Below are 23,177 nucleotides of genomic sequence, written 5' to 3'. Positions count from 1 at the left end.
GCTGGGGGCATCCCATTCTCTGACACTAAATTTTGAGAGGCAGGCAGCTAAGAAAGGTGTCTAGGAGCCTCTGCCCCTGTTTCCAATCTTACCTTAGCCAGAAATTCACAAATGGCAGCTGGCAAATAGAGTAAGACATCTGGTGTCCTGCCTCATTTACAATATGGGCATATTACTGAACTGTCGTCGAGGATTCTTGAGACGGGGCTTCCTCAGTGATGGCACCCAGGTTGTGAGAACTCCATATTCTGGGAGATTTTATTCAGGGCCACTCCTGGGTGGCTTTTAGGGTTAGGGTCAAAGCAGCATTTAGTTTAGAGAGAAGGTGAGAGAGAGGGGACATGATAGAAGTTTATAAGATTATGACTGGCATGGAGATGGTGGATAGAGAAGAGTCTTTCTCCCTCTTTCATAATGCTTGAACTCGTGGGTATCCAAGGAAGCTGGATGTCAGAAGATTCAGGACCGATCAAAGAAAGTACCATATTTTTTGCACCATAACACTCACTTTTTTCCTCCTAGAAAGTAAGGGGAAATGTCTGTGCGTGTTATGGAGGGAATGCCTACGGGTGGCGGGGGGGGGGGGAATCTGCTGCAGTCGTGAGCAGAGGACCCATGGTTCCCCTTCCTTCCCTCCTCCGTGGCTCGGTTTGAAACAGCAAAGCGGAAGAAGAGCCGCTGAGTGGGACAGAGAGCCTGCTTCTTTAAAGGAGCAAAGCGGGAGAGGAGAGGAGCCACTTACACAAGTGTAACCTGTCCGGTTGGTTCCTTTAAAGCAAGCAGGCTCTCTATCCCTCTCTCCTCCCCACTCAGCTCGCTACATAGCCGCAAAGTTTTTCAGTTCGCTAAGCCGGGGATGAGTGGCGGGGGGGGGGGGGGGGGGAGGAAGAAAAGCAGAGCCTGCTTGCTTTAAAGGAGCAAAGTGGGAGAGGAGAGGAGCCTTCTCCCCTTATACCCCTCTTCTTCATTATTAGCAGCATCCTTCTCCACCCACCCCACAAGTGCTTCTTCTCCCCTTAAACCCCTCTTCTGCATTATTAGCAGCATCCTTCTCCACCCACCCCACGCGTGTTCCTTCTCCCCTTAAACCCCTCTTCTGCATTATTAGAAGCATCCTTCTCCACCCACCCCACACGTGCTCCTTGTCCCTTGAGTGCTTTTCCTTCCCTCCCCACTTAAAACGTGGTTACAAAGCACAGATCCACATGGATCCTCAGGAGTTTTGCATTGGGCTACTCCAAACTCACTGTCAGATCACATGTCTGTGGCCACAGCATGAACCACAAAAATCAAACATCCACTGTTTCGTTTAGAATATTTTTTCCCCTTGTTTTCCTCCTCTAAAAACTATGTGCCTGTTATGGTCGGGTGCGTGTTATAGAGCGAAAAATACGGTACTTCTTAATGCAGCCTTGTTGTTGTTATATTTATTTATACTCTGCCTTTTCCCCTGATGGGACTCAAGGCAGCTTACAGATAAAAACAAGAACCACTAGAAACATAAGACAAATCAATCAATAACATACAATTAAACACTGATAGAATTAAAACGATATCCATATATAAAATCTGTAAAACACATCAATAGTTACAATAAACGATAAACTATGGAACTTGCTCCCACAGGAGACAGTGATGGCAACAAACCTCGATGGCTTTCAAAGCAGAATCCTCCTCAGGGCTGTCTTAAGCATATGTGGCCCTAGGGTGCAAAGATCCTCCCCGTGCGCCCCTCCCCGGTTGCCCAGTCCCAGGTGCGCAGGAGGGCAGAGCCGGCCAGCCACCTCATCGTCTCGCTGGCTCGGTCGCCCCCAAACTTGTGGCACAGAGCCACCCACAGCAGAAGAGCCTGGCGTGGCGCTCTGACCGACGCGTGAACTCTTTCCCGGACTCAACTCTCGGGCCCTGGACTCTCGGCCCTGATAGCTCGGCGCCTGGGTGCCCCACCCCCCTAGTGCCTATGCTTAAGACGGCCCTGATTCTGCTTAGGAGCTTCCCTTTGGGCATCTGGCTGGCCACTGTGGGAGCAGGATGTTGGTTTAGGTGTATTCTTGCATGCTTTTGACCTAAGCAATATTTTAAGGTGTTCTCTTTCATGTTTCATGGTGTGCTACTTTCGTCTTGCACAACAGTGTTCCACTGTTTCAAAAAGTTTTGCCAGTGGAACCAGTGAACCACTAAGAGACATTAACCTGCCACTACAGTGGATGCAGCCCTATCTAACTTTCTCCCTAATGCTACTGAACTGTTTCTCACTTAGAACAGGTTTGTTTCCTCAGGGCCGCATGAGGCAAAGTGAGATAATCGCCTCAGGTGGCAGGATCCACCAGGGCAGCAGATTCTGGTGTCGAGTCCCACCCCCCAACCCCTGTTCCTGATAGAAATCTTCCCTGACCCCTTCTTACCTGGCATGGAGGGAGTCACCATTTGCCTCAGGTGCCAAAATGTCTTGAGCCGGCCCTGGTCTCACTTTTCCCAATTGAAATCAGCTGAAAAGCTCTGTGCAGCGACAGAGCCCGTCTCAAAGCTGTGCGGGGATGCTGATCAGAGGCAGCCCTTGTGTGATTTGTGTAGTGCCAAGTTAAAGGTCCAGTGCTGCAGTTATTTATCCTTGTCAAGGAACAGTCCCCAGGGCTCACCTGGAAGATCTATCATCTGCATGGGCCTTTCAAAAGCAACAGATGAAATACGGGCATTTCCCTTCCCCCTCCCCCTTCAAGGAACTGCGAAAGGCATTTTGAACGGGAGATCAGCTTTGAACCTGATGAGCTCCACAGATGTCCAGATGAACCAAACCTTAATAAAGCAGCAGCGACCTAAATGTTTCTGTAATTAAACCAATATTGCCTGGAATGATTTTCTTTTCCAGATCAGGAAGTGTCTTGCACCACTGGAATGAAATCTACCACTTTGTGGAACATCTGGCACACAAATTTATAAGGTAAGAAATTTGGCTGATAGTAGAAGGTTGATTTCAAGAAGCTTAAGTGTGATTAGGCTTCGGACGTGCATGTTTACTCGGAAGTAAGTTCCACTATGTTCAATGGGGCTTAAAGGTAAAGGGACCCCTGACCATTAGGTCCAGTCGTGGCCGACTCTGGGGTTGCGATGCTCATCTCGCTTTACTGGCCGAGGGAGCTGGCCTACAGCTCATGTGGCCAGCATGACTAAGCCGCTTCTGGCGAACCAGAGCAGCGCATGGAAACGCCGTTTACCTTCCCTATTTATCTACTTGCACTTTCATGTGCTTTCAAACTGCTAGGTTGGCAGGAGCAGGGACCGAGCAATGGGAGCTCACCCCGTCGCGGGGATTCGAACTGCCGACCTTCTGATTGGCAAGTCCTAGGCTCTGTGGTTGAACCCACAGCGCCACACATGTCCCTCAATGGAGCTTAGTCCCAGGTTAAAAGTCCTTTTGTTTTGCTGAGTAAACATGCATGGAATCAGGCCTTCATGTCTAATTGTGGATTATACCAGAGGAGAATCAAGTTCTTTCATCTCTCTCTTGGCTTCAGTTGGGCTTGTCCTTTTGATTCACAGCTGAGAAGAATTCATTGAGCAAATTCACAATTTAATTTGGTTGTGGGAGGGAACCCTCTAGTTTGTTTTGCCTTGAGCTTTCATTTTGCCTTACATTGGATTCTGTTTAATTAAATGAAGGGAGCATAATTTATAATACAGAATGAATTCCAAAATGGATCCGATCCTTCTGTATTTTCTTGAGCAAGGTATCTTAAGGGTTCCACTCTGACTGAAATAAATCGATTCATTCATTCTAAGGGTTCCTCTCTCCATCTCATTAAATACTTTGGTTTGGATTTTGGATTTTAAAAACCTGTCATGGTATTCTTCTAGCCCTTCTGTTATGTTTTTCTAGATCACTGGTTCCCAAAGTGGGGGGGGGGGAGGATTACCGGGGGTGGGGGTGGCGCTCAGAGGCACGTTAATCACTTACGATTGACCAGGCGGGACCCTCGCTTCCTGCTCTTATTGCTTTTAAAGCTATTTACTTAGCTTACATTTGTTTGTATTTATGATTCTGAGTTGCCACAGTTCACAAGATTATTGGAAGAGCAGTTATTGGAACAGCTGCTAATTTTCATATTAATTTGTCACTGTACATCAGTGGTGGGTGAAGGTTTGTACATGTTTAATAAATCGCTACAGACAAATATTTTATGCTCTTAAATTTCCTTCACCCTTCTGTTTTTGTTAATAAGAGTGTGTGTGGGGGGGTGGAATTCATGCAATATTCTTGGCTGAATTTTGTTGTGTTGTTATCTTCCTTAGTGGGCCATGCAAGCCGCTATTCTGAATAATGCTTTTTGTAGGGTTAGGGCAGGGAACACTGGGGATCAGTTTATGGAACCAAGGGAATGGCAACCAGATAAAGTTTGGGAACCACTGCTGCAGAATCTAGAACCACTTCAGGCTTGCATAGCTGTGCACAGAAGCCTGACAACCAGCCATAGCTGTCAACCGCCCCTTATTTGGCGGGAAACTCCCTTATCCCAGCGCAGTGTCCCGCTGCTGTCCCTTATTGATGATGTCCCTTAAATTTCCCTGGTTTCATGCTTGCCCGGCTCGGGAGGGAAGCAGCGGCTCGGGCTCCTCCGCCACTGGCACCATCGTCCTGGAGCGAGGAGTTCCATCGGCCCTTCCCTGCCCGAGGGGGTGGAGGGAGAGAGACTCTCGCCCATGCTGCCCGCGAGCCTGGAGGCGGCAGCGGTGGTGGCAGCTGAGGAGGCGGCCTGAGGGAGGAGGAAGAGGAGGGGATGGGGAGGGACACAGAAGGGCGGCGCTTCAGCGGCCGCCGCAACCGCCTCATACGGGATTGACAGCATCTATCAATCCTACCAATGTATGTAACTCTTTACAATAGCAAAATCCCTTATTTGGGCTGCTGATCCCTTATTTTCGAGGCTGCTGGCCCCTTATTTTCAAATCTGTAAGTTGACGGCTACGCAACCATCTGATCTTTGGTACTGTGTGAGGGGCTGGGCAAGCACCTGCAAAACTTCTTTTGGCCCAGCTATGCCTCTTCACCTGTCCCACACGTGATGTCATAGATTACATCAGCTGTGGGGCAGGTGGGCATGGCTAGTTAGGCCCTGCAAGCTCAGTTGGTTCCCCACCGGCTTTTGACCTATGCTATAAACCAACAAGTTGCCATGGTGTTCTCCAAAGGAACCTGCAAGATCACCTTACCTCATATCCACCCACTGGACTGCTCTGATCAGTGGAACTGGCAGTGTTTCATGGGACCCCATAATACCTGTTCCTATTAGTAAGAACCTTTTCATGTGGAACTCTTTGGAACTCCCTGCCTAATGATACCAGACAGGCACCTTCACCGTACGCTTTTCAGCACCTGCTAAAAGCATAATTGTTTAGGCAACCTACCCAGATGTTTAGAAAGTTGATGCAGGTCTTAATCTGTTTTCTGTCTATTGTTATTTTAACTTTTTTGAACGTATTAAATTTTTCATTTTTCTTAGTGATGAGTTCGTTGTCTTATCTTTTTCATAAGCAGCTTTGTTGTTTTTTTTACACTCAAGTGGTCTGTATACTTTATGAAATAAATAAATAAACATATGGAAATATTTCTGACGGGTGACAAAAAGAATACAGGGAAGATCGCTGCCTGATATGAATAGGGAGGGAGTTCCAGAGTGCAAAAGATTATTATTTTTTCAGTTCCAGCCCTAGATGGTTCAGAAATGATCCCTGGGTGGGTGCCAAACTCTTTACGTTCATGTTTGCCCATGGTGAGCCAAAGCGTCAATTGTAACCCTTGTGTTCCCTTCTTCCAGCCCCCAGCTGAGGATGTCCTTTATTGTTTTCTCAACCAGAGGCTCAACTCTGATGAGACTCACTGAAGACAGGTAAGAGGAAGCCGGGAAGGCAAGGGTGGTGGTGGGCTGCAAAGGTCTGAGGCTTGTGCATCGTGCACACCTGGCTTTGCAAGGCCAGGAGCAAACATGACCATGTTGTGGACGTCTAAAGAAGTTGGAAGATCCAGGGCAGATGAAAGAAGGGATTTCTTCACACAGTGCAGAGTTAAACTATGGAACTCGCTCCAACAGGAGGCAGTGATGGCCACCAATCTAGATGGCTTTAAAAGACGATAAGACAAATTCATGGAAGAGAAGGCTATCAAGGCCTACTAGCCTTCATGGTCAGAGACAGCACTGCTTTTGAGTAACAGTTGCTGGAAAGTGCAGCAGGGAAGAGAGCTGCTCTCTTGTCTCGAACCCTGCTTGCTGGTTAGCCATTTTGAGAAGACTAGGTGGGCCATTGAGCTGACCCAACAGATTCTTCTTTTGTTCTTATGACAGTGAGCGTTCAGTCCTGATGGGATGCTCGCGAGGTCTGGTGCCGAATCTTCCAGCCCTGGGTTTGACTTCATATCCCTGTTCTGATTTTTGAACCCGTGTGCCTCTGGGGTTTGAAAACCTGCAAAGTGTTTCTTTTTAAAGACTGCCGTGCTCCGAAAGCCCTCCAGCACCTTGTCATGGAATAATTTGGGTCCTGGGATGGTGCTGGTGGGATTTGCTGCATTCTTGAAAAAAAAAAAAACTAAAAGCTAGCCTTGAGGAAAATGCCAGCTGGAATGAGGAGGCTGGTTCTTGTGCACAATAATGACACAACTGGGGTTTTAAGGCTGTATCCTTGAAGGATTTCTTTAAAAGCCAACTTAAAATGATGTGGAGCATGCCCCGAGTGCTACAATCAGCCCAATTAAAGTTTCCATAGAATAAATCATAACAAGGCAACTTGTGGGAGAAACGCTTTTCGCTATCCTCTTTCTCTGTGCCACGTGTAGTTTTATTTTATATTGATGGTATTCTTTTTCCGGGGGACACTCCCCAAAGTCCCCAAAATACACCTGAAATTGTTAAGCCTTCCCGCCTCATTCACATGATGGTGCTTCTCATCAAGTAAGGAATTAAACAGATAATATTACTGTGAAACGCTAACCATTCAGCTGGAATCTCCCTGGAAAACCAAACCCTTTGCACTAATTGTGAACTTAAGAAATGGGAATTTGTCAACAAATGTGCACTGCCTGTTGGATTTTGTGAAGACCCCCTCCCCGTGTGTTGGCTGAACTGGCAATCTCCTTCCCATGGAGATACCAGCAACATGAGTTCATTCGGAGATAGTCTGAGGACCACAGAGGCGTTATCTTGGCTTGAAAGCCTTCCGAACTCCACTTGGCTCCCTCGAGTCAGTTTTCACAGCTGAGTGAAACACCACAGAGCCCACCCTGCTCAGCCTGTTTTTAATCTGTCTGTGTGCCTGCGTTTTGGAAAGATTAAATTGGATGTCCAGGACTTTTAAAAGTCTTTCCCATGAACTCATTAATCTTGAAGTTGGTTTGGATGGAGGAAGAGAGGGAAGAGGGTGGCTACTTTCACATAAATCTGGAGCCTGAAGATTAGACTCTCGCAATACTAGAGATCGTGGACGTCCAGTGAAGATTGAGGACAGGTAAAAGGAAGTCCCTTTTCACGCAGTGCATAGTTCAACTATGGAACTCCCTCCTGCAGGAATCAGTGACGGATCCGTTTAACTTCCACAGCTTATAACAATTGCTTTCTCCATTTGCCTCGAGTTAGACTGATTTCCACCCAGTAATTTAGCAAAGGCGGCGGGTGGGTGGGTGTGAAATCCATACCCTTGGGCCACCCCCACACAATGCCCTGCCATACTCTTTTCCCTCTTTTCTGAAGCCAAGTAGAATTGTCTGCTAAGCTATAGATATGTTACACTAGGGATGTCCAACTCCCAAGAGACTGCGATCTACTCACAGTGTAAAAAGACTGGCAGTGATCTACCCATTGTCTTCGGATGGATCAAAGTTGTGGGCTTTTTATGGGAAGCCAAAGTTGTTCAGCTTTTTTTTAGGAAGCAAACGAATGAAGGAAATGTAAAGTTTTATCTCTCTGACTATGATATATGCAGCTATACATTGTTACAAGTATATGAATGAAGGAAGGAGGGAAATGGAATATATGAATGAATGAAACTGAGTGAGCATTGTGATATACACAGAACATAATCGATTATATAAAACACAGTTTAGGATCCTGAATCCACAGTCAAATAGTGGACCTTAACCTGATGGTCAACTTTTTGGCTAGGAACCAAAAGTTGCTGAGATTTTTTGGGACAGGCAAAGTTGTTCAGCTTTTCTTCAGAAGCCAGAGTGGTTGAACTTTTTTTTATGAACCAGTAGTTGTTGAGATTTTTTTCCCCTTCTTTCCCTTTTTTTACTTTTTATTTTTTGGGAGAAGGAGATCCCTGAGAGACCGGAGATCTACCAGGAACACCCCCGCGATCTACCAGTAGATCGTGATCTGCCTGTTGGATGTGCCTGTGTTACACAATGCGATTTATAAAATCTAGCTATATAAACTTCATTGATTCCTCAAAATATTGTGAGCAAGAAGGTCCGGCTGCTTAAATTCTGTGTAACATGAAGGCGAGGACTGGCTGGGAGGGATAGAATAAAGAACTATAGAACCATAGAATTGTAGAATTTGAAGGCCACCTTGCCCAACCCCCTGCAATGCAGGAATACTTACGAGGTGTTCAAGAAACTGGTCCTGAGCACAGCTTGGGCCCCAGGATACAGTCTGAGGTGCACCTAGGAAACTACCACCTTGTGGAAACTACCGTATTTTTCGCTCTATAAGATGCACCAGACCATAAGACGCACCTAGTTTTTGGAGGAGGAAAACAAGAAAAAAAATATTCTGAATCTCAGAAGCCAGAACAGCAAGAGGGATCGCTGCACAGTGAAAGCAGTAATCCCTCTTGCTGTTCTGGCTTCTGGGATAGCTGCGCAGCCTGCATTCACTCCATAAGATGCACACACATTTCCCCTTACTTTTTAGGAGGGAAAAAGTGAGTCTTACAAAGCAAAAAATACGGTAATCAGGTCTGGTCAGTACCTGGAAGGGAGACTGTTCAGTGAATATATCTACATTCTCTTATGTTACATTGATAGTAGAAAGGCAGGATATTGATGTAAGAAAATGTATTACAAAAATGAAAAGAACATGCTTGACATAAGTTTATTTATTTATAAAAATATTTGCATGCTGCTGTGTCATAAAATATGCATACTGTATAAGCAGTTTGCAGCAATAAAAACAAACAAACAAAATACAGTAAAACCATAAAAGTTAAAAGCAGATATCAATTTACTATTGTGAATGATATATACTTACCCCAATTGCCTGAATTGGCCTGGCGAAATAGAAAGGTTTTCCGCAGGTGCTTAAAGATGGCACAAAAGATGAGTTGGCTAAATTCAGCATCTAAAGATGTGTCTCCTGTTTCAACTGCGTTGGATTTCATTTCGAATATAGTTTGGAACGGGCAGATCTAAAATCTTTATATCTGAATGTTATTCCTTGTGCACCAATTTTATCCATAGCGAGTTGACTTTCCCTCAGCGGAGATGTTGTGTTCTGCTCTTTCAGGGAGCAGATCCGTCAAGGCTTGGAGGAGCTCCAGAAGGTCTTGCCAGGAGGAGACACATACATGCACGAAGGCTTCGAGAGGGTAAATCGCAAATCGCACCAGCATGACACTTGCTCCCAATCCCACTGTGGGTGGGCAGAGGGTGGATCAGGCCCAAAACATTGCTGTTTCCAAACATGGCCCCTTATTCTTCTCACGTTCTTCTTTATGGTTCTGATGGTCATTTTTGTTTCTCTTTCAGGCAAGTGAGCAAATTTACCATGAAAATGTTCAAGGTAAGAATGAGTTTGGGGGTCTCTAAATGAAAGCCTAGGGCTTGCCGATCAGAAGGTTGGCAGTTTGAATCCCCGTGACGGGGTGAGCTCCCGTTGCTCGGTCCCTGCTACTGCCAACCTAGCAGTTTGAAAGCACGTCAAAGTGCAAGTAGATAAATAGGTACCGCTCCAGCGGGAAGGTAAACGGTGTTTCCGTGTGCTGCTCTGGTTCACCAGAAGTGGCTTAGTCATGCTGCCCACATGACCTGGAAGCTGTATGCCGGCTCCCTTGGCCAATAAAGCGAGATGAGCGCTGCAACCCCAGAGTCGTCTGTGACTGGACCTAACGGTTAGGGGTCCATTTACCTGTACCTTAAATGGAAGTTGCTTTATTGTCCTGTAAGTAATGGATGGATAGTACCTGCCTCTTCTGCTGTGGAAAATGTCAGATTTAGATCCCTACCCTTGAACTGACTTGCTCAAAAAGGGAACCTAAAGAATAATAATAATAATAATAATAATAATAATAATAATAATAATTTATTTATACCCCGCCCATCTGGCTGGGCCTCCCCAGCCACTCTGGGCGGCTTCCATAGAAACCAAAAATACAGTAAAATATCACACGTTAAAAACTTCCCTGAACAGGGCTGCCTTAAGATGTCTTCTGAATGTCAGGTAGTTGTTTATCGCTTTGACATCTGCTGGAAGGGCGTTCCACAGGGCGGGCGCCACTACCGGGAAAGCCCTCTGCCTGGTTCCCTGTAACTTGGCCTCTCGCAGTGAGGGAACCGCCAGAAGGCCCTCGGAGCTGGACCTCAGTGTCCGGGCAGAACGATGGGGGAGGAGACGCTCCTTCAGGTATACTGGACCGAGGCCGTTTAGGGCTTTAAAGGTCAGCACCAACACTTTGAATTGTGCTCGGAAACGTACTGGGAGCCAATGTAGGTCTTTCAAGACCGGTGTTATATGGTCTCGGCGGCCGCCCCCAGTCACCAGTCTAGCTGCCGCATTCTGGATTAAGAACTGAGGCCAACAGCAGTAACAAGTCTCCAGGCCTTATTGACATATTAAAAGCCAACCTATTGCTGGGTCTAGTTATGGGATCAGCCTGAGAGTTCTTAAGCAACTGGAATGTGAGTCTGTGATTTGTCCCTAAGATCAGCTTTTATACCTGGGAACTGGGAAGGACTTGCTCTGAGTTTACCATTTGTTCTAAAACAGTTTATAGAATTAAAGGATTGCAGTTAGAAGGGATCCCGAGCCTCATCTAGTCCAACTGCCAGCAATGCGAGAGTTACAGATAAAGAATCCATCTAACCTTTGCTGAAAAACTTCCAATGAAGGAGAGTGACAAAGCTCACAGTTCAAGACTCAGTCTCCAAAACGGCGTTTGATGGCCTAGAGCAGGCATAGGCAAACTCAGCCCTCCAGATGTTTTGAGACTACAGTTCCCATCATCCCTGACCACTGGTCCTATTAGCTAGGGATGATGGGAGTTGTAGTCCCAAAACATCTAGAGGGCCAAGTTTGCCTATGCCTGACCTTGAGTTTAAAATGGAGGAGCAGCCAAGCAAGCGTGTAGGAAGAATTTCTGCTTAAGTGGGGTCCTGGATAATGAGAAAGAGTGGGGAGACATGTCTAGGTTTCTTACTGAATAACTAGCGTAAACTTGGGGTTTCCACTTTCGATCCAGGAACTGAGCAGGCAGCACAGGAGTCCTGGCCAGAGATACTGCACAAATAAACTGACCTGAGATATTCGTGATTTGATTTGAATATTATCACGTTAAGGACTTGGTTTTTAAAGCCCTTCACAATTTGAGAACTGAAGTCTGGCAAAGTAAGTTTTAGATGGCCCCAATCCTCTTGGGTGCTACTTTTTTTCAACTGCTTTCCTCAACTGCCCCAGAAAGCAGCTGAACCCAAGACTAGCAGAGTATCTAAACTGATTTTTCATTCTCTCCAGCAATGTGGCAATTAAAAAAAAATCTGCTCTTGGGTCTTTTTTGGGGGGGAGAGCACTCTAACCATAAGGTATTTTAAAGAGGCTGTTAATTACTGGGGCTTTTGCTTTTTTCTCCCTTGCAGGTAGAAGTCTTGCGATTATATTTAGCTTTGACAAGTGCAAAATGTCATCTTTAGCATGTAATCCATGATTTCAGAGGCCTCTCAGATTTATTGCAAGGAGCTGCCGGCAACCATCCAAATTACCTTTAATTGGTTCTGCTTCATGATGGTTGTGTGCTTTTCGGTTGATACCGATGACAAGCCTGGGCCGAGCTTAAGAGCGAGATAACAATCTCCTTGGGAGAAGAATGCATTTTGGCAGGCGGTGCTGCAATCTAGATGATAATATGCTTGGCTCTTCTACTTTACAAGCAATTCTGTCATAGTGGGGCCAGCTCCCAAATAGGTCCAGGGTTCATGAACCTTCCAGAGCATCATTCGCACCCGGGGCCAAACTCTACAGGGTGGAGGGCACAGCAGCAACCATTGATTCATTGTTTATTATTTATAGCATTTATATCCCACCTTTTTCTCCAAGGAGCTCAAGATGGTGAACATGGTTCTCCCCCTCCTCATTTAAACCCACAACAGCCCTGTGAGGCTGTGGAGCGATATTGTGACTGGCTCCAGGGCCACCTAGTGAGATACAACATAACTGAGTGGGGATTTGAACCCTGGTCTCCCAGGCCCTAGTCCAACACCTTAACCACTATGCCACACTGGCTCTGGCATGGCTCCAACTCTCCCTTCCTCACCCTAAATGGTAAAGGTAAAGGGACCCCTGACCATTAGGTCAAGTTATGACTGACTCTGGGGTTGCTGTGCTCATCTCGCTTTATGGCCGAGGGAGCCGGCATACAACTTCCAGGTCATGTGGCCAGCACGACAAAGCCACTTCTGGTGAACCAGAGCAGCGCACGGAAACACCGTTTACCTTCCCACCGAAGCGATACCTATTTATCTACTTGCACTTTGACGTGCTTTCAAACTGCTAGGTGGGCAGGAGCAGGGACCGAGCAACGGGAGCTCACCCCATCGCAAGGATTCGAACCACCGACCTTCTGATCAGCAAGTCCTAGGCTCTGTGGTTTAACCCACAGCGCTACCCGCGTCCTCACCCTACTATAGGACAAAGGTGGGCTGACCCACAGAGCATGAGTCGCTGATAAGTTTTAGAAAGCATGAGTGTGTGCTCACAGTCGTTCCACTGATCTGTGCTTCTGAATATGCCCTCTTGCTTATGGGCATCAGAAGTATCTTTCTGGGTTAAGCCCAAGGTCAGCCTCGTCCAGTGTCCTTACCATCAATGCCAGCAGTGAGCTACCAGGTTGCCCAGTAGACTCTGCCTTTCCTTCTGGCCACCCATGGCAGAACTGTTAGAATTCCTGCTCCGTGGTTGCAGTCATGGGATTGTTGTCTATCACATGATGGTGTGTGTTTTCATTCCACAGAGTGGGAAGTGACTGAGACAGGATGTTTGTGTTACTGTGTTCCGTGAAGTGGGACTATTGTCCTTTGTTCTCTCTCTTTGTTTTCTGATGCTAGAGAGAGAGGGAGCCACGTTGCAGTGCTCCATGTGTGTTTATATGTAAATAAAGTAGATTAGCCAAAATGCTGAGTTGCTGAGGTCTGTTATGCAAGCTGCGAAGACTCTGCGGATCCCTAAGTGTGCCTTTAATTGGTTGGCATCGGTCGCTGTGATGTTCGGGCAGAAGATTGACCAGGAGGGAGGGAACATACCAGTCGGGCATGTGTCTCTGCCAGAGTCCTGCTCGAGTGTAGGCTGAACTCCTAACAAGAACTTGTCTCATGGCATGCTGACGTCACACTCTTATGCATTACCTTCTTCGTAATTGACTGACAGTGACAGAAGGTGGGGAAATGCAGGATGTGGACCCCTGGCAGAGCATAAGGCTCAGACCCTGCCACCTTCAGGCAGGCCTGGCTAATATTCCTGATTGAAGCCCCGGAGAGGCACTGTCAACTAGTGTGGACAATCCTGAGCCAGCTGGATCTCTTTGCACGCCAAAGATCCCATCTTCCGTCCCTGGCATCTGCAGCCAGAGCTGGAAAAGCCTCTCTGTCTGAAATCCTGAAGAGCAGCTGCTGCCACTCTGTGAAGACAGCTCTGAGCTGGAAGGACCAGTGATCTGACCTGGGAGAAGGCAGCTCCCTGTGTTACTGTCATGTCATGGCATGAGGCACATCCTGTTAGATGTCACGGATGGGATGGAGGAGCCAGATTCTGTGGCTTGTTCTGGAGGCAGCTGCACATTTGCTGCCATGCTTGGTTTGGTCCTTGGGCAGAAACATGTGATGCTATGTTTAAGTCAACACCTAAGGCAGGCATAGGCAAACTCGGCCCTCCAGGTGTTTTGAGACTACAGTTCCCATCATCCCTGACCTCTGGTCCTGTTAGCTAGGGATGATGGGAGTTATAGTCCCAAAACATCGGGAGGGCCGAGTTTGCCTATGCCTGGTTTAAGGTGTAAACGGTAGCTGTGCCAAAGAGGCATTTGGAAGAATCTGTAATGTACAGGGATGTATCAGAGACCCACAACAGACTGTGCCCCCTTGCTGTGTGTTTGCTTGGTTGCAAATCCAAGTCTGTTGCTATATACTGTTCAGTAATGGCTGGAAAGGCACAGATACCAGCCGTAATTCTTCTGTTGTAGCCTGAACAGCACAATAATGCTGTAGAGCAAGTCTGACTAGAGAAGAAGCAGGACAAAAGTTTAATGTACATGCTCCATGGGCTACAACGGCACAACGGCACTGGTGAAAGAACCAGCCATTGCTTAGCCAAACTTACCTTTTGCGCCACACTTTCTAGGCAGAGATCCGTGCTTTAAAACTCCATGTCCAAGTGCTTTTTTTTTTTTTGCAGCAGAGTTTTCCCTCCTGCATTTAAGGGGGTTGGACTAGATGACCATCAGAGGTCCCTTCCGACTTCACAGTTCTGTGATTCTATGATTCCATGCATCCACATGCTGTTTGATAATGCTCCACTTCATCTCCTCACTCACCATATTAATGGAACGGCTTTCCTCTCTTCAGGTTATAGGACGGCGAGTGTCATCATTGCACTGACAGACGGAGAGCTTCACGAGGACCTTTTCTTCTATGCAGAAAGAGAGGTAAATGGGATGGCTTGAAAATCAATGGGAAGATGAGGGTGTGGGCGCCTGGCTCCCCATACCTGCCTGTTCAGTCAAAGGTGGGTTTTGTCAGCAGGGAAAGTCTTTGTCTTGCCTTCAATGAAGCTGTGTGAGCCAAATAACCTGCTTATGTGGGTCATGTATGGTTCTTGAATATGTGGAGTCTATATTTCTTCTGATCACATACAGAAGACCTTGCCCTTTCTCCCTACTAATGCCAACCTGCCTTCACACAACCGATGCAAGTGGCGTTGTGGCCTCTTGGGCTTGCCAATCAGAAGGTTAGCGGTTTGAATCCACACAACGGGGTGAGCTTCTGTTGCTCTGTCCCAGCTCCTGCCAACGCAGCAGTTCGAAAGCACACCAGTGCAAGTAGATAAATAGGTACTGCTGTGGTAGGAAGGTAAACGGTGTTTCTGTGTGCTCTGGTTTTCGTCATGGTGTTCCGTTGTGCCAGAAGCGGTTTAGTCATGCTGGCCACATGACCTGGAAAGCTGTTTGTGGACAAACGCCAGCTCCTTCGGCCTGAAAGCAAGATGAACGCCGCAACCCCATAGTCGCCTTTGACTGGACTTAACCGTCCATGGGTCCTTTACCTTTTTTTACCTTTTACCTGCACACACCAAATTTTAGGGAGCACAGCTTCTGCAGCAGAGGCAAGGCAGTCCGGCCAGATGCGATTCCTGGCCTCTTCTATAGACGTCAAGCTCTTTGCCTGACCAGCCTTGCTGTGGAGAAGCAGGGAGTGGTATATGCTGGCTGTTCAGTTCTGTGGTCATGGCACTTGCCATTTCACAGAGGAAGGGTTGAGACTGAGCAACCGATCCCAGTACACCCATCTTTTAGAAACCCTCATACTAAAATGCTCCTCCCATCACGATGCAGGGTCGCTGCAGACAGCTTCTCAAGCACATCCAGTGGCGTAGCGTGGGGGGTGCAGGGGGGGCCGGCCGCACCGGGCGCAACATCTGGGGTTAGGGCAAATCCACAGGTTAGGGGGCGCAAATCCACGGGTTAGGGGGCGCAAATCCACGGGTTAGGGGACGCCTTGCCCTGGGTGCTGACAACCCATGCTACGCCACTGAGCACATCTCCCTGTGCTTGCAAGAGATCGCATAAGTGAACCTGTATGGTTGGGTGTTAGCAAAACCAAGTGTCCACGAGGAAATTAAGGGGCCACCATGTAAACAGCAGAGGCAGCCCAGAGGGGTTTCTCCTCCCCAGTCCATAGCCACATCTCAGCTGGGATTTGAAAGTTCAAATGCATCCCATCCAAACCACATGTAGCATTTGACCCATCCGTCTAGACCACACTGGCTTTCACTGACCGCCTCCAAGAATCAGCCTGGCTTACCAACACCCAGTTTCATCCAAAACCCTGTTCTTAGCCATGTTCCTTTCCAACCCCTGTTCTTATTAAAAACCCAAGAAAAGGCACAGCCTTTATCTCCCTTCTCCGTGCAGATGAAAAACCAACATTTTATCTCTCTCCAGGTTTTTCAGAAAAGCAAATAACCCCTTTCTTTGAGACAACTCGTTCATTAATCTTGTTTTGCCTCAGGAGACAGTGAGCTATCAGGTTCTGTGAGACCGATGGCATATCTTTGCATCCATAAAGATCATGTTTTGCCTGTCTGACTCTGTCTGCCTGGTGATCAAAACTGACATGTGTTTTAAGCAAGCCTGACAGCAAGACTTTTGATTCCTTTCTGGAGACTCAGGCAGACAAGGGGAAATTTGTCCAGACAAGCTGGAAGCCACAGACTGACAGTTCAGAGGTCTGTCTCATAGATAGATGCATGTGACAAAATGACTGCAGAGTTCACCTAAAATTGCACCTCATTTGGGGAAAGAATAAGAAAATGGAAACAGATCTGTTAGCTTTTCTATGTGCAGGGCCCTTGGCAACCATCAAGGAGTAGGAACGGGATCTGACCCCCAAATGAGAGGGTCCCTTGATGTGGAGCGTTGTGAGACCATCATGCCATGTGTCTCCCTGGTGCGATTTTAAAATTTAAATTGAAAAGTAGCATGTAAGTTTTCTTAAAAACTAAGAGAGCTGGCTTGGCACCCATCCTGTGCCATCTGTTTGGAATCAAGCCCAGGTGTCCTGAAAGAAAGGGCAGGTAGCAGATCAGAGTGTGGGAGGGGCTGAGAGAAAAACCACATTTGAGCTTCATACATTCAGCCATTTATTACATTTATATCCCAGCTATCCTCCAGGGAGCCCAAAGGTGGCCTGCATGCAGTGCCCCACCCTCACAACAAACAGGCAAGGAAGGTTAGGCTGAGAGGCAGTGTCTGGCCTAAGGTCACCTGGTGAGCAGAGTTCCTTGTCTCTCCCCAGGCCTAGCCCAGCACTCTTAACCACCACACCAGGCTAGCTCTTAAATCCACTAGCTCCTAATCCACTTTCCCCTCCTTTCGGGTTAGACTGGCATAGTCCACACTCACATGAATTTGCACATGAGGACTCTTTCCTGTTCATGCCAGGAGTTAAAGAGTCCATCCCCTGAATTCTGCTAGAGTTTCAAACTGTCTTCAAAAGCAGTAATCTTTCATGTTGCAGTAATCTAACCTAGAGGTCACCTGAGCATGGATTGCTGAACCCAGGTTATCCTCATTCACTTGATGGGTGGTCCCATATTTTAGGGCTCATCCGGACTTCCTTTGGTGTTAGATTTCTAGGCACATGTCTGCACTTCTTGTCCAAGCACAGATGTGTTTGGGTTGTTGTTCTTTTTGTTCCAGTGCTTTCCCTGGGAAAACCTCCATTTCACTGCTGAATCAGAGCAAATACTACTAGTACTAATTAATAATAATTAATTTAATAATAATAATAATAATAATAATAATAATAATAATAATAATAATAATAATTTTTATTATTATTTATACCCTGCCCATCTGGCTGGGTTTCCCCAGCCACTCTGGGCGGCTTTCAGCAAAATATTAAAATACAATAATTCATCAAATATTAAAAGCTTCCCTAAACAGGGCTGCCTTCAGATGTCTTCTAAAAGTCAGATACAGTGGTACTTTGGGTTACATACACTTCAGGTTACAGACTCCACTAACCCAGAAATAGTACCTCAGGTTAAGAACTTTGCTTCAGGATGAGAACGGAAATCGTGCTCTGGTGGTGCAGCGGCAGCGGGAGGCCCCATTAGTTAAAGTGGTGCTTCGGGTTAAGAACAGACCTCCAGAACAAATTAAATTCTTAACCCGAGGTACCACTGTAGTTGTTTATTTCCTTAACATCTGGTGGGAGGGTGGTTCCATAGGGCAGGTGCCACTGCCAAGAAGGCCCTCTGCCTGGTTCCCTGTCACCTCCCTTCTCATAATGAGGGAACTGCCAGAAGGACCTCAGCGCTGGACCTCAGTGTCTGGGCTGAACGATGGGGGTGGAGACGCTCCTTCAGGTATACAGGACCGAGGCCGTTTAAGGCTTTAGAGGTCAGCACCAGCACTTTGAATTGTGCCCAGAAACGTCCTCGGAAAATCAGTGGAAAATCCAATTGCCATTTGCTCCAATTCAGTGGTAAAACACAGGACCTCTGATCCCTCAGGCTGTGCTGAATGGCCATGAAGGGCAAATGCATCTTTGGCAATCAGGCCACAGACTGCGGTATCTATTCCTAGTCAGAGAAAGCAGCCTGGCCAAACCAATCCCAATTCCTCAGTAACAGGATAAGACAACTGGATGTACTCCATGCACAACGTCCCCCTCCCTGGATTTGATTTTATTTCTTTTGCAGTGGGTGGAGTTGGGAGTTCAGGCCAGTGGTTGTCATAACTGGGAGACCACCCTCCTCCCTGCATGAATGTTGCAACAAACCACCCCCCTGCTGTTTAAACACACAAAAGGAAGCAAAAGCTTTAGGGTAGCTGAGCCAGGTTTTTCGGAGCTTTAAGAGGGAGCTTGGGACGTGGGTGGCGCTGTGGTCTAAACCACTGAGCCTAGGGCTTGCCAATTGGAAGCCCTGTGGTTCGAATCCCCGTGACGGGGTGAGCTCCCGTTGCTCGGTCCCTGCTCCTGCCAGCTTAGCAGTTCGAAAGCACGTCAAAGTGCAAGTAGATAAATAGGTACTGCTCCAGCGGGAAGGTAAACGGCGTTTCCGTGCGCTGCTCTGGTTTCGCCAGAGGCGGCTTAATCATGCTGGTCACCTGACCAGCTGTCTGCGGTCAAAGGCTGGCTCCCTCCGCCAATAAAGCGAGATGAGCGCCGCAACCCCAGAGTCATTTGTAACTGGGCTTAATTGTCAGGGGTCTCTTTTCCTTTGAGAGGGAGCTTAGCAGGCAAAAGAGTCAGTGATACAGAGCCGTTATTTCTCCAGTACATCCCAGGTCAGAGTGACATGTCATTAGTTGGGTAGTCTCCAGTGCGTTGTTTTATTGACTCTTAACAGGATTTTGATAGTTGAATCGGGCTGATCTACTCAAGGGCGAGAGAGATGCTGTATATCAGGCAGCCTGATGAAATGCAATGCTGTGATGGTGTGAAAAGTTGGAATTGTTCTGACCAGAAGCTGGAGGGAATTATTAACTGGAATGGAAATGTGGAGGTGGTGGTGAGGTTTCCCTCACATCCCCAGTAAAAGTAGAATTTTGAGCCTTGAACACCCAAATGGAAAGATTCCTTTTGTGGAATGAAAATTAAGGTAGTCCAGCAATAAAAATAAGTGATGATAATAAAACTTAAAGGTAAAGGTAAAGGTACCCCTGCCCGACAGGGCCAGTTGTGACTGACTCTAGGGTTGTGCGCTCATCTCGCTCAAGAGGCCGGGAGCCAGCGCTGTCCGAAGACACTTCCGGGTCACGTGGCCAGCATGACGAAGCTGCATCTGGCGAGCCAGCACCAGCGCAGCACATGGAAACGCCGTTTACCTTCCCGCCGGAGCGGTACCTATTTATCTACTTGCACTTAAGGGTGCTTTTGAACTGCTAGGTGGGCAGGAGCTTGGACCGAACGACAGGAGCTCACCCCATCGCGGGGATTCGAACTGCCAACCTTACGATCAGCAAGTCCTAGGCACTGAGGTTTTACCCACAGCGCCACCCGCTTCCCTTAATAAAACTTGGGTGGAAATAAATTTGCATTTGCAAGAAACAGGTCCACTAGCTAGATCTGAATTCCTCCCCCCCCCCCTTCTTCTTTTGTCTCTTATTTCAATCACACTGTTTTTGTTTGTTATTATTCTGGCCCTGATTTTTTGTTATGTTATCATTTGTTTTATGACAAGTCAGCTTGGGATCCTCTTCTGGGACTGAAAGGGGGCATATAAATTTTCTTCTGAAACGAAATACATCAGTTCTGAGAGTATAGCATTCATCCTTAATAATTCAAATGTTATCAGTTAAAGTTCAGGAGGTGACTGGCTTCTGTATCTGCTCTCTGGTGAGCCAGGGCCTGGAAGCATATTCTTGCTTTGGAAGCTCCTGGGCAAATGGATCAGGTCCAGCTTACTGGTTGGCAGTGGGCAGCCCAGTCTGATGTAGTGGTTAGTGTTATGTACTGAAGTTCTCACCCTGGGCCACCAGGGGAATACTGTAGATAGTTATGCAAATGAAGGATCGAAAGTGACGTTCAGTGATTGGATAGTTTGTATGCAAATGAAGGATTGAAAGTGACATTCAGTGATTGGATAGTTTTAGAAAATGGCAACAGTTACATTGTTCTGTATAAGCAGGCTGACTGAGCTCCTCAGGCAGTTCTGTTCCAGCTTACAAATAAAGAGCTGCTTTGGAAGAATCGCTGTGTCGTCTGCTATGTCTTCCCACAACTTAACAGTTAGAGTGCTGGGCTAGGATCTAGGAGGGACCAGGATTCAAATCCCCACCCAGCCATGAAATTCACTGGGTGATCTTGAGCTACTCACTCACTCTCAGCCTAGCCCACCTCTGGGGAGAAGCTGCAGTATGTATGCACCTTGAACTCCTTGAAATATAAATGTATGAAGGCCTTCTGGGAAATGATACACAATGAGCTAAAAAGGTATTTAGGTATACCTTTCCCAAGAAACCAGAGGCCTTCCTTCTGGGCATGGTGGACCAGAAAGTGTTAAAGAAGGATAGAACTTTGTTTATGTATGCAACTACAGCAGCAAGAATTCTCATTGCAAAGCACTGGAAGACACCAGATTTACCCACGCTGGAAGAATGGCAGACGCTGTTGATGGACTACATGGAACTGGCTGAAATGACTGGCAGAATCCGTGATTTGGGAGAAGAAATAATGGAGGAGGACTGGAAAAAATTTAAGGACTATCTGCAAAAACATTATAAGTTGTATGACTGTTAAGAATGTGTACGATTAGGAAACTTTTGCTTCAGCAACTTGAACAGGTGAATTGGAAATTAAGTTATAAGAAAGATGAGGTAGACAACATGAAGTAACCATACTATGTTTATTTATAGGGTACAAATAACTGAGATACAGTATTTTAAATTTGGAAACATAGTATTTGAAAGATACAGTAAGACATGAAATAAGGTAACAAATTGCTGATGTTACAATTGCAAAGAACGCAGAATTCGGAAGATGTGGGGATGTCCGATTGGAATTGTTAAAGTATTTTGGAAAGTTGGAATTTATGTATACTTTCTTTTTCTTACTTTTACTTTCTACTTTTTATTCTGTAAATTTCTGAATATCTGAAAGAAAACTTAATAAAATATTTTTTTAAAAAAATATATAAATGTAAAGGTGGAATATAAATGAAAAATGATATGGCGATGGCAGAAGCACCAGTCAAAAGGCTGGACTCCTCTGCGCCTGCCATTTTCATTTGGGAAAACTAAAGCTCAATAACTCCCTGTTGGCTATCATGGGAAAACTTCTTTTCCCCTTTTGACAGAAGTGGATGAAATTTGAAGGGAATATCTCTTTTCAATGTCTCCATTTCCTATAACTTTAAGACTCTCTCTTTTCCCTACTGGTGAACTTGTAGACAGACTTGTTAGGCCTTGGCAGGTAAAATGGCTGGATGGTTGAGTGGGTGGGTAGGAGTTAGTCATCACTTCTTTAAGCTCAAACCTGAAGGCAGCCACAAAGTCAAGTCAAGAAAACCATGTTCACATGATTCCGTCTTTAATCTGTGTCAGTAATTATCTATTCTTTATTCTCTTGCTCAAGGCAAACCGATCCCGTGACCTTGGGGCAACTGTGTACTGCGTTGGTGTGAAAGATTTCAATGAAACACAGGTAAGTTCCCAATATACCAGATTTGCACAAAACAGCAGTTTGTGTGTGTGAACTCCATCTTTTATAGGAACATTTTGTAAGAATGCCAGCAGCACCTGCACTTTGGAACTCCCTGCCTATTGAGATCAAGCAGGCGCCTTCGCTGTAATGTTTTTGGCGCCTGCTAAAAACATTATTCTTTAGACGAGCCTACAAGATGTTTAGAAAGTTAACAGAAGTTTAATCTTTTGTGAGCCTATTGCTATTTCAACTTTCTGCAGCTTTAATATTATTGTTGTTCATTTTTCTTGGTGATAAGTTTATTCTTTCATCTTTTTTGTAAACGGAGGTTGGGTTTTTTCCACAGACAAGTGATGAATAAACTTTATGACATAAATAAGAGAGCCAGTGCCACTTATGACATGTTTGCTCAGTTCCACACCTCCATTCTCCACATACAGTGGTGCCCCGCAAGATGAATGCCTCGCAAGACGAAAAACTCGCTAGACGAAAGGGTTTTCTGTTTTTTGAGTCGTTCCGCAAGACGAATTTCCCTATGGGCTTGCTTCGCAAGATGAAACGTCTTGCGAGTTCTTGCGAGTTTGTTTCCTTTTTCTTTAAGCCGCTAATAGCCGCTAAGCCGCTAATAGCCGTGTGCTTCGCAAGACAAAAAAACCGCAAGACGAAGAGACTCGCGGAACGGATTAATTTCGTCTTGCGAGGCACCACTGTATGCTAATGTTATAAGAATTTTTAGGTCTTATAAACATATAATAAATGTTCACAAATGTACCAAGCGAACACATATATAAATATATAAACCACATGTCTAAAGCCCACAGGAAAAGTCCTAAAGCCATTTTGACTCTTTCAGTCACCTCAAATATTTCTCTACAAGATTGAAGAAAATGCAGAAACCTCCCCATTGTCTCTGTCCTCACAAATCTTGCCTTAAGAGCACATTTAAGGTATGAATAGGGTGAGCCTGTGACCTGGCTCAGGAATTAAGTATTATCATTACAAAAGGATGGCCAGGCTCCCCAGGTAATCCAGTCAAGTGACCATTAACCGGTAACCT

The 23,177-nt window shown here is 46.2% G+C and overlaps 1 protein-coding gene across 1 annotated transcript in view; it reads left to right on the top strand.

Annotated features, from left to right (window-relative positions):
- ANTXR1 (ANTXR cell adhesion molecule 1) overlaps positions 1 to 23,177 on the top strand; it is a 126,732-nt gene that overhangs the window by 11,693 nt on the left and 91,862 nt on the right. Inside the window, exons 2-7 of the mRNA XM_028741147.2 lie at positions 2,870 to 2,941; positions 5,814 to 5,885; positions 9,495 to 9,576; positions 9,737 to 9,770; positions 14,816 to 14,895; positions 22,052 to 22,120. Of these exons, the coding sequence (XP_028596980.2) occupies positions 2,870 to 2,941; positions 5,814 to 5,885; positions 9,495 to 9,576; positions 9,737 to 9,770; positions 14,816 to 14,895; positions 22,052 to 22,120 (409 nt within the window). The remainder of the gene's footprint in view (positions 1 to 2,869; positions 2,942 to 5,813; positions 5,886 to 9,494; positions 9,577 to 9,736; positions 9,771 to 14,815; positions 14,896 to 22,051; positions 22,121 to 23,177) is intronic.

This window comes from Podarcis muralis, chromosome 7 (assembly GCF_964188315.1).
Source record: "Podarcis muralis chromosome 7, rPodMur119.hap1.1, whole genome shotgun sequence".
Taxonomy (NCBI): Eukaryota; Metazoa; Chordata; class Lepidosauria; order Squamata; family Lacertidae; genus Podarcis; species Podarcis muralis.
Note: the sequence above shows the minus strand (reverse complement) of the source record. Positions and strands in the feature narration are given on the sequence as shown.